General features: G+C 39.0%; 1 protein-coding gene across 1 annotated transcript in view; it reads right to left on the bottom strand.

Annotated features, from left to right (window-relative positions):
* The window catches only part of Agbl1 (ATP/GTP binding protein like 1), a 739,063-nt gene that overhangs the window by 626,743 nt on the left and 96,322 nt on the right, over positions 1–15,998 (bottom strand). The window contains exons 10-16 of the mRNA XM_028781654.1: positions 14,540–14,656; positions 12,925–13,505; positions 11,404–11,487; positions 11,087–11,173; positions 8,607–8,755; positions 7,475–7,562; positions 1–145 (exon numbers count right to left, since the gene is read on the bottom strand). Of these exons, the coding sequence (XP_028637487.1) occupies positions 1–145; positions 7,475–7,562; positions 8,607–8,755; positions 11,087–11,173; positions 11,404–11,487; positions 12,925–13,505; positions 14,540–14,656 (1,251 nt within the window). The remainder of the gene's footprint in view (positions 146–7,474; positions 7,563–8,606; positions 8,756–11,086; positions 11,174–11,403; positions 11,488–12,924; positions 13,506–14,539; positions 14,657–15,998) is intronic.

The following is a 15,998-nucleotide window of genomic DNA, read 5'->3' as shown; positions in this document are numbered from 1 at the left end:
CATGAGGGTGGAGTAGGTGTAGGGATAGTGATAGGCCAGATAGCAGGCATCTTCATCGTGTGGGAAGGTAACAGCAAACGTGAGGGTGTAATAGCGCTTCCCAGATGCTCCATCCATGGTTGCTGCATTCTGACGGTAGTGATTTCTAAAAAACAGAAAAGGACAGGATGAGAATGAATGAAGTTGAGGAAGGGGTGAGGCTGCAGAGGAGGATGGGGAGGCCCCAGAGTTCTAAATGTCAGAACTCTCCTGTGCTACATATTGGCAAAAGAACCGTAACTCGGTAATGAAAACCACTTTTGTGGGTAAAACTTAGAAAGTAAAGAAAGAGACAATGGAATTCACTGCCAGCTCCTGTATCAGTTCAGTCACACGTAAGTTTGACCCAGCATCTCCCATTTGTGGTATACATATTGTGACTTCCCTTGTTTAACTGCAACTACAGATGAGCACTACCTAACCATTGCACTGAGAACAAGGATGATGTAAGCCACTTCTGTTTCATACTGTCCAAATTTTGCTCCCCTATCCTTATCACTCGACACAACCATATAAAATACAGCTCATCCCTTTAATTCTGTTATAGTTTGATATGTTATGTTCATAAACTGTAGTTTTGCTGCACATGACCCACCCTCTACCTCTGATGTTCTTCCTGACCCCTCTTCTGTGTTGTTTCCTGTGCTTTTGGAGGGGATGATGTTGATATCCCACTCAGGGCTGAACACATAATAATTTAGTCTTGGCACTTTGATTACTTAGGAGTCTCTGTATTAACTGCCTCCTGCTATAAGAAGCTTCAATGATGAAGGTATAACACAGCACTAATCTACGGATATCAACATGCAGCTCATACCCTTTGCTTCTGACAAATGGATTTATTAGCTATCGCTACTAAGCACTGAATTCCGTCTCAAGATTCACATATGTCCTCTTTGTCACTGCTGTAATAACTCATCCTGTGAATTAAAAAAAAAATGGAAGCTTAGAAGGACTAGTTGACCATAAAGCAAGGAAATGCTGGATACAGGATTTGAACCCTGATTTCTCTAGCTGAAATGACTGTTCTTTCACTGGACAATAAGTTCTTTCCAAAGGAATGACTTTGTCATCCCAAAGGTGACTTAGCTTCCGAAAGCTTGAGGGTGCACATTTTCCTTTGTCAAAGATGAAGGACCAATTCTGATACTTCCGAGAACAGTATCAAAGTAGATTGCACCCAGAAGTACATTCCATGCAATGTTTTCTGTACACACTGCCAGTTACACTCTCATTTTGCCTGTTGATGTTGAGACAGCTGTACAGGCTTTTCTGTGAAATGTTATCATCCAGGCTGCAGGATAATGTAAAATGCACACAACACCACAGGCACTTCTACCTTTGGCTCAACATTAGCTTTCTGGCTCATTGTGAGGTTTGGGGATTTGGGGTGAGGGAGAAGGAAAGGAGAAAGAATAAATAGATTATTGTTTGTATGTTCTTGCAAAACATAAAAAAATGGATATTCTTTTCTTCTTTTAACTTCATTCTTACTCTCCTTACCACAACTAACTGCAAAAGGCAGTTGTATAGGAAAAGAACTAATAGCATGCCACCATACTTCCTGTGCTCCTTGTAATGTTTCAATGCTTATAAAACAAGGGGTATGTGTATGAGAGGTTGTCAATGCTTCCAACGACTACTGCCCAACTTACTTTGCTTGCTTCAGCTTCTGTTCACATAGCAACCTAGAGTCATTCACTCTGGGAAGGGGGAAGAGAATAAGCCCATAACAACACTAGTTCAAAATAACTGTCCCATCCAGCTTCTGAATCACACTAACAGAGTCTATTTCCCATGTGCTTATAGAAATAGCTTCAAAAGAGTATCTTCCCCCATGCTGTTAGCTGGGTCTTCATATCTAGCTGTATCTATTTTTTCCAGATTTCCCCAAAGTTTTAAAGTATCTCCAAACGCTAAGACTCTGGTTATTAGAAAGTATGCAAAGAGCAGATGGCCGCCCAGAAGGCATGAGAGGCACTTGTGTTCTGTCTTTATTTGCTTTCCGATTGCACTTGCAAAGGCTCCAATGAAAAAACACATTTTCTTTATACTTAGCTGAATAGCAAACAGGTACTGGTCAGTTACAGCCCCTAACCAAGAGAAATGAGGCAGGGACACTGCATTAAAGTATGAATTAGTCTCCAATCTATAAACAGTACAAATATAAATACACACATGCACACATATTCATGAATATGAAGACAAGTATAAACATCATCAAATGTCCACTGTCACCAGATTCTTCTCCTATGAACAGCAGAAACAGAGTCACCATCTTGACTTGAGATAAGAGTCAGTTGTAGTGGTCTTATTTGGTAATGGCCTTGCTTTCTTATAGGTCTGCCCATGAAGTCTGGAGAGTAGTAGTTACATGTATCATTAAACTCTGATACTCTGTATGTTTCCCAGTGTACACTGAAGTCATATAACAAGGATACTTACCCATCACCATGTCAGCCTTGCTCTACTCTGCTACATAAAGCAACAAAGAGGGGGCAATGAAATCTCTGTATTTGTCCTTAGGTTCTTCCCCACTGAAACCACCCTGGGCTCCACGAAAAGACCAGTTCTAGGGGAATGGAAAAAGAAATAGCATGGGCCCAAAATTTTAAAATTCCATGGTCCCTGTGATAGAGGAGAATGAATTCAGATAGTAGTTTTGATTATATGTTAAATTTTCTCACACATGTGTGTATGTACACACACACACAAACACACACATGAAGATACACATCTCTCATAATATACCTCATAGCCTGAAGGTATCAACTCCTTCCCTGCAAGCTGGCCTTTCCCAAGATGCTTGTACCCTACTAGGAGTTCAGGAAATTGGAAACTAAACAACAGCTTGTAGGGAGTAAAATTCAGCTGAAGAAAGTTGTTTTGCAACTTCTAATGATGGGTTTAAATTCTGGAGGACTCTAAAACAAATGTCAGACTTCATCACTGGATACTTTTCTGATAAACACACTATAGGAGGAGGCAATGCCCACAGACAACATTTCTCAGAGGCCTTTGACAAATGTCTAGTAAGTCTCTAAACTGAAATAAGGCTTTCTGATTTGATTTTTCCAATTAGTTGTCTTTGTTTTCTCAATTGCAGTGTGAACATGCTGAAGGATGTCTTCAGGGTGGTAACAGTCATCCTTCCTACATTAGCTGCTTCCTTCCTATGTTACAAGGACTTAGAAAATCTTTGTCATCATCTTCAGTTACCGTGTTTCCTTCTCTTAGCTTAAATGTTTGCCCTTCAAAGAATTATTCTACAATATTGTACATAGCTCTTTGACACTTGTATATTCCTCACTGCTGATACCTATCAAAAGGACCAACTATATTCCTTTCTGGGACACTGTGCTTGGTTTGTGTGCCGTGCCTAGACATTGGCAACTCTTCAGTTGAAGTTTATAGAATAAATAGAGCTAAGGTTCCCTGAACAATAATTAAGATGCTTCATCTATTTTGTGTCAATCTTAATATTACCCTTCCAGAGGAAATATCTTTTTTACACATTCTATAGGTGGAAACATTAGGGCTCATTGTTGTGAAGTATCTTGAACAATTCCACACAAGCAGTATTCAGTGTGGACTTAGCTATGAAACTAAGATTGTTAACATTATATCACTTCTCTCTTAGAAATGTACATAGTGACAAGAGAAATTTTGTTCAGTTCAGCAAGTAAGAATCTGTGATCAGTATACACCAGGAGTGCTAGAAACTTAGAGACTAAAACAAAGAGGAATATCAAACAGTCCAGGTGAGGGCTAGTGAAGATGAGATCTATACTATGACTCTATCACCAATACTCAGTTGATTTAAGATGGTTCTAGTAATTGTTACTAAAACTTACTAACGTTAATTGAATACCTACAGCATTCAAGTCTTTGGCTTACTGTGTGTTCTATTGCATTTCCTTTCATCTTCAGAGCTCCTTTGTGGAGGCAGATGCCACTTTTATCCTTATTTTATAGACAAAGAAACTAAGATTGAGAAAAGTTGGAGTAATTTGTCAGATGTCTTTCTGGTGAAGGGATGGCAGAAATTTACTCACAAGAACAATTTTCTCTTGGAAACATCTCTTCTGGGTGAAAAAACAAAACAAAAAACAAAAAAAAACGAAGAAGCCTGGCCACTGGTATGCTCTCAGATGGGCTGGAAACCCTAGACAGGTCATCTTGGGACAAAGATGTCCTGAGCTACACAGACCCAGCTGCTCCACGGTAAAAGCTCACCCTTCCCTGAACCATTCATCTTCAGAAGGATTCATACCTTTGTAACCATAAAACCTTCAATGAAACAAGAAGCAAAGTACACAAGGCAGTTACAAATTACATCCATTTCCACTTATGCTCAGAAATGTTCCAGGAAGTTGAATGTCGTTACTATTGTTCACTGTGTGTACTACACTCGCCGACACTAAAGTTACGTGTGAATTAGGTAATCTCACACTGATGATGGCTCTTTAACAAGGGTACATCATTTGACTTAATGGAATCTAATAAGGCACAGCAGCTGACTCGCTGGGCTTCCCCGTGCCTGCAGCAGCCCTAATATTCTATATAGCACCAAATCTCTCTCCTGAGATTCCTCAGAAGGATGGATGATGGCAGCGCTCTTGTATGGCATTCATCTTCATGAATGAGCTGTTCCATCTCCTCTCATGAGCAGAGATAAATGTCAGAAGAGAGCAGCTGCAGTGTATTACATGGCCACTCAGCACCTGCAGCTTCCCTCCCTCTGCCCTTCAACATGGAGATTGCTTTAGACCAGAGCTGGGAGAGGATTGGGAAAGGTGTGAAGCCGCAAGTCAGAAGGAGAAGTGGGCCACAGGAAAGTAAATAAAACAAATCAATGTGCCCTTGCTTACTTTATGACGGGCACAGAAAAATGAGTTCACCCGTTTTGTTCTTCAGTCTCCAGAATAAAGGGGGTAATTTGTAACCTGGGAAAATGACCAAATTGTGCACACAGAGACAATATTAAAAGCTTTTCCTTGAACATATTATTTATCTAGGTAATAAAAATATTAAAATACCTACTGTTTTATGTGGGGATTGACCTGACTGGCACCTGCAGTACATGTCAATCATATACAGTGAATAATTACAAAACAAGTTTGATTGAGGCCAGTGAAATCAAACCCTCTTCCCTGTTTTACTCCAGAGAGAGATTATAGAAAGCACATTAAATTCAATATCGGCTGTTTCATGACATGGAGCTCACCATCATAGCTTCAGCAAAGGTTTGCAGGGAGTAGGGAAGAAAAGACTTGCCCTTCCCTGTCTTTTCTATTAGCTTCTGGCAAAGTATTTAAGGATCCCCGAAGTATATGAGGCTCCATTCCTTCCAGGAGTTCTTTTTCTTTCACATTTGTATTTAACTACCCAGATACCACATTCTTACTTCTCCTTACATTGAGTATCCTGACACTAACTCTGGGAATTTAATGCCACAAGGATAACAGAACATCTGAGTTTATACTAACATAGAGAACATTAGGAAACAAGGAGGTAAGATTCCCCTTGACTAATAATCCAGAGAGAATAAATGCAGGGATGAAACAAAGAAATCCTCTAGAGCAGATCCAATCACAGATTGTGAAGGGAAACAAGGTAAAAGATGTTGTACAGTAAAGTATTCCATAATAGACCGAGATGTTGTAATCTGTGGGTGAATAGAGATTACACATATCTGTCCTGTTGTTACATCACATTATTGGTAATGTGTTAATACAATGTGAATAATTGTAAAACAAACTGTATCACAATGTAGCAACCTTATCCATTCATCTCTGTTATATTCATGGCTGGAATATGAAAAATGAATTACATTATACATGCACGGTTTGCATTTTATCCCTCCGTTACTCCTTAATTCACATAACAATTGTCTTGTTAATGAATCTAAAAGCTATTAACAGTGGCGTCCCTTAGGCCTGGGTGGTGTTTTTGGATGTGTGTCTTCATCTTTCTCCTCTGAGGAGATACCTGCCTCCCCTTGAGTTTCTTTCTTACTCCCAAGTTCAAAAAAGAGTATATGACTTGTGAGCTCCACTTCACTGATTTAATCATGCAAGACCTTATGTTTGTGGTAACCTCAAGTTCCAGACCCAAGCAAGTTTTCCATTAAATTTTGTACATATATTGACACTATTTTCAAAGGAAATTAAAAGATATTCCTGGTACAATAAAAATTGGATTTCATTTATGTCTCCTGCCTTTGTGAACCCTACAACCCTGAGGTGATGTTTAGCCTACATCTCAGTGTACCAGAAAAAAGAGTCCTAGGGGTTCTAAGATAAGTAGGCCAGGAAGTAATTGCCATTTCGGTGAGTGGAAATCCAACAAAGTTGTAAGGTTTTGTTATTCTTCTAAAGAATATACAAAAATGCTACTTGGGTTCATATCTTGATCCATCAAGGACAGAAGCTGCCATCTGCCTTGCTGCATCATGTTAATCAGCTCCTCTCTGTGCTTTGTGAGCTGCTCTTATCTCTATGGTGATTTCTGCTTTTATCCAAACAGAAGAATAGGACCTCTAACCTTTCCTGTCAATACCATCCCCAGAGCTCAAAGCAGAGAGATGTTAAGTGTATACCTTCCTTCTCTGAGTCTTTGATAATCATCCCAAATTCTAGATTATCTGCTAGTAGTATGTTAGGGACCTGTTATTATCTTAGAAATGTGAGAGTTACTTTAGCAGAGAAACAAAAGTAGAAGCCTGTTGATTTTTATGAGATCTAGCAATAAACTAACAAGGTATCATATAAAATCTGCCTATCCTAACATTCCTTAGCCCTTGTTTGTGTATTTGAATTTTATTTTCCATATAAGAAAGATATGCATGTGCATGTAAATAAACCCATTTATTTCATTAAGGATATAGGTATTTTAAGTTTTCATCACATTTTTGGGGGGAGTAAACTGATAAAACTTGTCTATTGATTGAAGAATGAACATGAATAATTCAATCCCTCCCTCCTTTGTACACAAAACTATCTTACTACAGAAGAAGGCTTCCATATGTAGATTTGTCATATAGTCATGCCTCTATGACCTTGAAAAGTGAAGGTTGTATGCACAGGGAGAGAACATAGAACCCTAGACTTCCTGTTCACTGGGTCCTGAAAAACTAAGGTTTGAAGCAGTAACCACAACCTCAGCATGTACAACTTCTAAGACCTGGCCAAAAAGACTTCCCAAGTTTTCACAGTGGTATGTGAAGAGAAACTAATCATATTTCAATACTTCCAATGTTACTCGAGGGACTAAAGTGAGTTCCATTTAACCTAAAATGTCTCAGGACAAGCAGTGACAACAAGTTGGCAGACAAACAGGTTGTGGATATTTGCAAGAACAACAGAAAACAAATTTAAAAATTGAGGGTAAATATCTACACAGATCAAATGAAGCCATGTGTGTTCTAACATACTTGTAGTAACAAATTTCAGAGCCTGTCCGTATCCAGGCAGGTCGGCCAAGAAGAGCCTCTTTCACAGAATACATCGTCGGCTGCATCCCTGTGAAATAAAAGCAAGGCTTAATACACAAGAAAAGAAAAAGAGCCTCAAATGAAGAATACAATAATAGGCTGGATGATGAGCCCCTAAAGACACTCAGTTCTTGACCCCTCAAAGCTATACTCTGAATGTTCACTATATATTGTCAAGGAGACTTTGCAAATATAATTAAACTTAGATATTAAGCCAGACTGATGATCCATGTGGGTCTTGAATGTAACTACCAATGTCTTTATGAGGAGGACGCAAAGGGAGATTTGACTAAAGAAGAGAAGCAATGTCACTGGAGACATTACAGGTGCTGTACTGCCAGTTTTACAGAGGAAGGTGCCATGGACCAAGGAATGCAAGGAAATGGCTCTTGAATTAGGAGAACAACATCCATTCTCCCATTCAGTCTCCACAGAGAACACAACATACACTTGAACCCCCATTTTTTAAAACATGAATGCAAGAGTTAAGGCTCACATTTTATCTTTCTATAGGCATGAGTGTCTGTCTGTCCTAGGCAATATGGAATAGAGACATGGCCTGAAGTAGAATGAAATAAAGGTCACAGTCATAGTTATTCTTCATTCAAAACCATCAAATACATTAGTACTTGAACTATCCCAAATAGATCGTAGTGATTTAAGCATTTTCCAGAATTTTCTGAGTACATAAAGGAGTGCTCGGGTCGATTTTGCAGTTCTCCTGCCTTACTGCAAACAGGCCAGTATATATATTTACTCTTGTAATATTTAGAAGGTGGAAAACAGAAGCAATCACCTTCCAGACTCCAGAGTTCATTGTGTATTATACTTCAGAATGTACTGCAATATTGTGTGCACTCGTCACATTGTTTAGGAGGGTAAGAGTCCCTCACTGCCCTTCCATATTTGCACTATGCTCTCAATTGGCCATTGTCTTGGCAGACTGGTAAGCAAAGCATACCGTCCTCAACCTTCTGGGACTTCAGGGAGACTTCTGATAATAATACAAACAACCAGGAAGTGACTCGTTCATGATATAGACAGAAATCCCCTGATCCCAAAGAGCTCATACCATAGTTGAACTGGCTGTTGGGTTTCTCACAATTGATGATGTTGAACCGATAAGGGACAGCGGCCCTCATGCCGCTCACCTTGAAGTAGAACCACTGCTGGTGCTGGGAACTATTCACATCAGCATTGACCAACAAGTCATACTCAAACCTGCAGTCAGGAATGAGATAATGGGTAGAGTCACTCTTCCAAAGGAAGTGATTTTGTTTTGTCATACTTCATGTACACACTCCAATTCCTGACCCCAGAGAAAAGACATCTGTCTTAGTTAAGATTGCTATTACTCTGATGAAATACCATGGCCAGTACAAGTTCAGGAGGAAAGGGTTTATTTGTCTTACATTTTCACATTGTAGTCCATCACTGAAGGAAGTCAGGACCAGAGCTCAAACAGGATAGAAACCTGAAGGCAGGAGCTGATGCAGAGGGCATGAAGGAGTGCTGCTTGCTGAATTGTTCATCCTGACTTTCTCAGCCTGGCTTTTTATATAACCCAGGATCACCTGTCCAGTGATGGTACCAACAACAATGGCCCTCCCCCATCAATCACTAATTAAAAAGATGTCCTACAGCCAGAATTTATGGAGGTATTCTCTCAACTGAGATTTCTTCCTTTCAGATAACTCCAGATTGTGTCAAGTTGCCAAAAACCAAGCCAATATAATACTGCTTAGGTATAATTATGAAAGAATAGAACTTGATACAAGATATAAGAATAGAGCAGAGTTAACTTATGTAAACCTGCCTTTTAACCTGTGGCTGGCAAGAGTATGACAATGAGCTTACCATGCAATGATGCATACTTCACTGGGTGGGTAAATCCGGCCTACAAGCAATTCTATGACCTGAATCATCCACTGTCCCCACAGTGCTCACCCAAAAATGTGGTCATTAAAAGTTTTATTAGGATGTTTATTTTTCCCTATTTATTCTGCTCTGACTACAGCTGATTGATTCATTTATGATTCAGTTCTCTGATCAAAGGTAAATCTATAAAGAATACTAGGCATGGCAGTAAATTAGGCAGATTCTGGACTGAAAACTGTCCACCTAGGAAACTCTTTAGTAACTCTTACTTCCTAGGTCCTTTGAATTTGACTTTAGAAATAAGAAATACTGTAAACAGTGTGTGATTCCCTTTCTTTAGAACCTTAATTCCTCATTTGGTTCTCTTTCTCTCTCCTTTCTCTCCTTCCTTCCTTCCATATTTAAATCTATATTAATCTTTTCCTAACAAAATTCATTATTGCTATGAGAAAGGAAAAAACAAACACAAGCCATAAGACTAAGCAGAAGCTGAGCTGAGAGTGGAGAAGTAGGCTAGAATGGAACTATGACATGCTTGTCTTTTCTTTCCATAGTTCAAGAAGCTCAACTTTTCTTATGTGCCAGGTTTTGTTGAAGTAGTCCATGTACAAAACTAAAGCCAAAAGAAAAATATCATATATAAGTCTTTTCCCCAAAAAAAAATTACCTTCAAAAATAACATGTTAAATTGGTGCTACACTAAGTTCTAAGCTCATCATGGTAAGCATGTATCTCTAGATAAAAGCATGTCCACTGAGTGCTTACCATGTGCTGAGAGCTACTCAGAGAGTTTGATGAACATGAATTAAGTCTGATAAAAAAAAATCTACAAAGTAGGTATTACTGCTATCCTCATTTTGCAGCTGAGAAAAGAAAGACATGAAGCAAGGCAGGCTACTCCTAGCCCACCTAGAAGGTGGAGGCAGCCCTGGTTGTTTCATTCCAACATGTGTGGCTACTTATACTGTCACTAACCACTTGATATGTCAGAAGCCAGCCATAGACGGATTATGTAACTAGTAAGTCTATTCTACTCCTCTATGGGAAAATTGTGTTACATCAAGAGACTGTGAAAAATTATTCTTTCACTGCAACTGAAAAGGGATCATCTCTTTCATTCTGGTTTTGTGCATCCTTAGTCTGTCCTTGCCTGTGCAGTCATTTTCTATTAGTGAAAGCTCTTTGGTGGCTTTCGACAGGGATACATACATGGTCCCTGGAATGAAAGATGGAGATGCAAAATTGTTGCCTCCTAAATACAACCATGTGGAATAAATAGTTATGGGGAAGAGAAGGAATAGGAAATGTCATGCACTCTTCTGTGTCCACAGCGCTAGCCTTCGAATAATAGAAGCATACACATGCACTGAGAGAAGTTTCTTAAACTGAAATATGGAAGTAAAGAATATAGAAATAACTTATATTCATGGATGTAGTGAACAGTTTACCTTGCTAAGGCATCAGCCAATAGGTTCCCTCATTGTCTTTTGACAAATGACTCAGACAGGAAAACTTTTAATACTAGGTAATGTTTGCCAATTTTCATGGTAAAGATACTCTTAAGATGACTGGTTTGTGCTTTGAGCTACCAAAACGAACAGGTAATGGCAAGAAATGGGCAGCACCTGCTCTTCTATACTGCCAGGAGCCCCAACTGTGGCTGTTCTTACTTACTCACGCACTTGGATGGCTTTACGAAGATTTCCTGATTCAAACTCCGAGTAGAATCTTAAGCAATTGGAAATGCTCCCTTGCAAAGGCCTATAAGAAAAAAAAAGGGAATGTGTGAACATTTCATATTGCTGTGTTTGGACACAGATTTATACTCCTTAAGAGTAAGATATCTCTTAGAGAATTTGAAACAGAATAGTCAATGTGCTGGTTTCAGAAGCAGAAGTGGATTCCTAATATGGAACACTCCTATTAACATATCAGCATAACTAACAGAATTCTCCTTGCTTTCCATTCCATGAATGTTCAAGACCACGTACCAGGGCTCGTCTAAATTGAAGACAACTTTGTTTATAACATCACTTGGCTGGAGGAACCTCCGGACATCCTCAAGTATCTTGATCCTTGTAAATAAAATTGGAAACAATGTAAGTGTTGGTGCCTGCTCTTTATCCCAGCTCAGAAATCCTTAACGAAACACAGAAGATAAGCACTTAACAGTTCCTCCATTTTACATTCATTACATTTTTTCCTCAATCTTAAAGCATAAAAATACACGATCAGTAGAAACAGAAGGTGGAGTGATAGGTGTTCTTTAAGGTATTCATGACTTAAACACAGTCCTCAAGAGAATCTGGACTAGGGTACTATGGTGTTTCTGTCTATAGAATTAAAAATTCCTATGCACTGAGAGAGCATTGGGGGAGAAATTACCACTATTGACTAATAGCAGTTTTGCAGCTTGGATGGCTCCAGCAAAGCATTCTAGTTTGTATTTATTCTGTATATTTGTATTCCTCAGACTCTGCCTGTTGTAGAAGACTGAGTTCAGTCTTCTGTTGGAGTGAAAAAAAAAGTGTCTGCGAGATTTAAAAAAGAGAGAGGAAGAAAGTTTAAGAGGAATTTATAATCCCTCTTCACATTTTCAATGAGTTTTGTTGATATCGGTAAGAGAATTGTGAAGGTGAGGTGGACCCAAAGCCCGGACTGAGAAGCAAGAGGTGATATACCAGAGACAGGGACCGACCACCCATGAGGTTGTAAGTATGAGTATCCTAGGTATAGTACTCATGGTGAGATAAGATCAAACAAGAATCCAAGTTGGAACAGTTCTTGGGACCTACTGTCAAAAGATTAATTTGCTGAAGACATGAAATTTAAAATAAAGAAACATTCTGGTCTGCATATTTGACTCTACTGGCTCAAGATATGTATAGCAATCTCCCTCTCAGGAGAAATATCTTTTATCAGATTTCATTTTCATCTCACTATGCTGATCCAAGGACAATGCAGTCTTTCTTGAAATATGGGAATAATCTATCACTTAGGATTTCTGCCCTGGAGAATATGTGAGATGGTTTTTCATTCTGTCCTTGGTGTTATAGGAAAATCTCTCTCCAAATCCTAGGGCTATGAAAAAGCATAGTACTTTTCTTTATCAGCAAGAAACCAAACACCAATTTGTAATAAAAAAAGAAAACAGATCTCAAATAATCACCTTCTTATTTTTCTAAAAAGATTCCTTTTAGGATAGGTTCCAGAATATGGAGACACTAGATGATGCCCCCTGTTGTGCTAGTTTGCCATGGATATGATGCCATGGTTTATATTAGAACCATCCAAGGAAGTCTTTTCCCAGAATTACATGCCTACTACTATCTAATACTTGGATTATAAAATCTCCAATGTAGAGGCAAGATTATATGTCTCCAAAGGTATTTAGGGTACTCTAGGCTAGTTCTCACTTCCCTACAAACAGCAGATTATCTGTATAAACCACTCCATTTGTGAAAGTATTTAGAAGAGAAAATCTTCAAACTCCAAGTCAGTAAAACCCTCACCTCTGTATTCCCAGTTTGCGATCAAGCATGGGTTGGGCAGTGGGAGGTGAACAGTGCCCCCAGAGATCAGGAAATGCCATTGTCTTGAATCCCACAACAGATCTCGTCCGTGTAGCATTAGCCATATAAAGATGAGGATCATGGAAAGGTGTGTGCTTGGGATGTGTGTGCAGAAGCTTCTCTGTTCCTTCATTGCTTTCTTCTGACTTAGTAGAGTTCGAAAATGAGGCAGTTATCCTTGGGCAAGAAATTGCTTCAATGTCCCAAGCAGCCTGTTCTGAAGGAGGCTGAATCTCAGAGGTATCATGTCCAGAAGAAGCTCTCCCCAAACCGTTTTGTTGTATGCTTTGGTTCACGTTTGTTGCAGATCTTAGTTTTGAGGATGGCTGTACATTGGACTTCCCTGTCTTCACCATGTGCAGAATGGATGTGTGGACTGAGTCTTCTCTTTCTTGTTCCCAGGAGTTGTGCTCCCTGATTAAACAGTGTTGTCTTAGAGAGGCAGCACTTGGAATGTGGTGGTGATTGGCATGCAGATTGTCTTTGATGTTTAAATCATCTCCATATTTGGGTTCTAGTTCCTTCAAATTCAAAGTAGAAATTGTGTATTAATATGTCCTTCCAGATAGAGAATACAATTCTACTCCTATGCTAGCTGTCTGGAACCAAAGCTATGTGTGATCCTTGTGATTTAGGAGCTTACTCAGAGAGTCAACCAATGGAAATAAACTAAGCCTTAAGAGTAAACAAACACTAGAATCCCATAAAAGTCACTCTCAGAAGAAGCTTTGAATGAGTCTAGAATAATTCTATATGTTATATAAATTTTTGCAACCTCCACTACCCCCCCCCACTCCATTCAATTACAGTCTAACTGAACAACTTCATTTATAGGGGCCTTGGTGACACGTAAAGAATAGGCTTTCACTGTGCCCCAGGCAGTGCCTTTGATTTAAAGACAGTTTTTTAGTCTGTACACTGAAGTGAAACTTTCTTCACTGAAATTTTGAACACTGGTCCTCTTGTATTTTCTAGAGTTAAATAGAATATATCAGCTACTCTCTACATGTGCCTCTCTATGCCCTTTGATATGGCTGGGCTCATAATTTGTTAAAAAAAAATCAAGAGAATTATAGAGATCAAAGGGCCGGTCTGAGTCTCAATATTAGCACCAGCAGCATACTGAGTTAGCTAGCATCACTAGATCTAAGGTGTTCATTTTGCCTTTACTAATACAACAGCATGGATTCTGGATGGTTACCTTTAACAATCCATCTATAGTGATGACTTTCTCAATTTGTCAAAAGATCACCTAAATTACCCAGAATTTTCATTTGGTCCTTAGTGCAGAGCCAGGACTCAATGCCAACCCAGCAGGCCACAGTAATATGTAATGTCATTCTGATTCTATCCTTGGTGCAGAGTATCAGAACTGATGGTCCTTGAGATCATTCTGGTCTCCCTACTTTTTTCCTTCTGTTTTTCTCTCAGAAAGATCTGGGAACAATGGTAATGATGAACAATGTGATTAATATAGACACCTCTGTTTGGCTTCCCAGGTTGTTCAAAGATCTCACCATAAATTACCAAGAAGTTGATTACAGCCTGTGCTTACCTCAAAGTTACAGGAGAGTTCAAGACACATTGCATCATACTGTGCAAGATCCTCCTCAGGTAGCTCACGACCAGGTTTAGAACTAAGTTTGCTCATATCAGTTTCCAAGTCATCATCCTATAGCAGAAGAAGGAATGGATCACAGTCAAGAAATCCACCCTGTACGGTCTCAAGACAAGATACATATCTGATTCTTTACCAGGCGAGGTATATTAGTTCTTTATCTTTAGAATATGATGCTAGCCCAGCTAGAAAAAGAACTTAATATACTAGGCTATATTTCTAAACATAAAGAAAAAGTATATAAAGCTTTTCTTAAAGCATGGATGCAAATGTTCATTAGCCTCATCAGAAATTAATATGCAATGAACTATGTAAGTACTAAAACATGCAATAAGAGAAATTCTTTGTCTTGTTCATAAATGACATGATTGCTGTTATCATCCCTTTTGCCTGGCTGTCTTTGCTGTTTGGGTATTTCGCCTGCGCAAATATTTAATGAGCACTTTCCATGAGCAAGTGTTTTTGTAGATACTCAAAGACTTATTGATGTTAGAATACAGGTCCATGGTCCAGTGGGATCCGTCTTCTAGTAAGAAAACTGAGACAGAAATGAAGTGGGAACACGGTTATTTCTAGCAATGGTAAATGTCCTGGAAGTGCTGGCGGATGGCATTAACACTAAATGGAGTGTGGGTATCTGTTCAGACTGAATGATCTGAGAAGCCACACAAAGAAAGTCACTGTGATGTAATGAAACCTAGAAGACACAGTGAGCAACATATAGAGAAAAATGATTCTTGCAAAAGTTTGAATTTGCTTATAGAAAGAAGATGCCAGGGGCATGGAGCAGAAGAGGAAGATCACGAGATGGGAGACAAGACAGCAGAGGACCATGATAGATGTATGAAGTTTCTGGAGACAGTCAATTCTGCTGTGCCTGTGTCTCTATGTAAAGTTAAAAGCTCAAAGTGTTCCTAAATCTCTCTTCATGGAACAAATCATGTGAGTAATTACACTTTTCTTGTAGATCAGCATTATGTGATAGCTTCAAAGGTGAGGCTGACTCTCTCTACTCTGAAAACATTTGTGTTTTCCAAGGGTTATGGAGTCTTACAGATACAATATACCCAGGATGATACTGTTCAAACTATGCCATTCCATACTCCGGGTAGATCAAATTTCCTTACTAAAATAGGGAACAAATACCTACCACAAGCTCTAGAATCACAATTGGAGAGATAAGGAAAACCTGTCAGTCTTGAGAGACCTAACTTAAAGAATTATGGGAAATAAATGCTTATATTTCTGAACCAGTGGAAAAAGAAGAAAATCTGATGTTCCATCCATTTTATATAATTTTTCTACAAACTCAGATGAAAAAGAAAAGCAAATCCCCTGAGTTCAACTTCATAATACATTCCGGCACCATTCAGGCAGTCCTCCGTACCCACTACTC

The sequence above is a fragment of the Grammomys surdaster genome, unplaced genomic scaffold, assembly GCF_004785775.1.
Source record: "Grammomys surdaster isolate TR1022 unplaced genomic scaffold, NIH_TR_1.0 493, whole genome shotgun sequence".
NCBI lineage: Eukaryota > Metazoa > Chordata > Mammalia > Rodentia > Muridae > Grammomys > Grammomys surdaster.
Note: the sequence above shows the minus strand (reverse complement) of the source record. Positions and strands in the feature narration are given on the sequence as shown.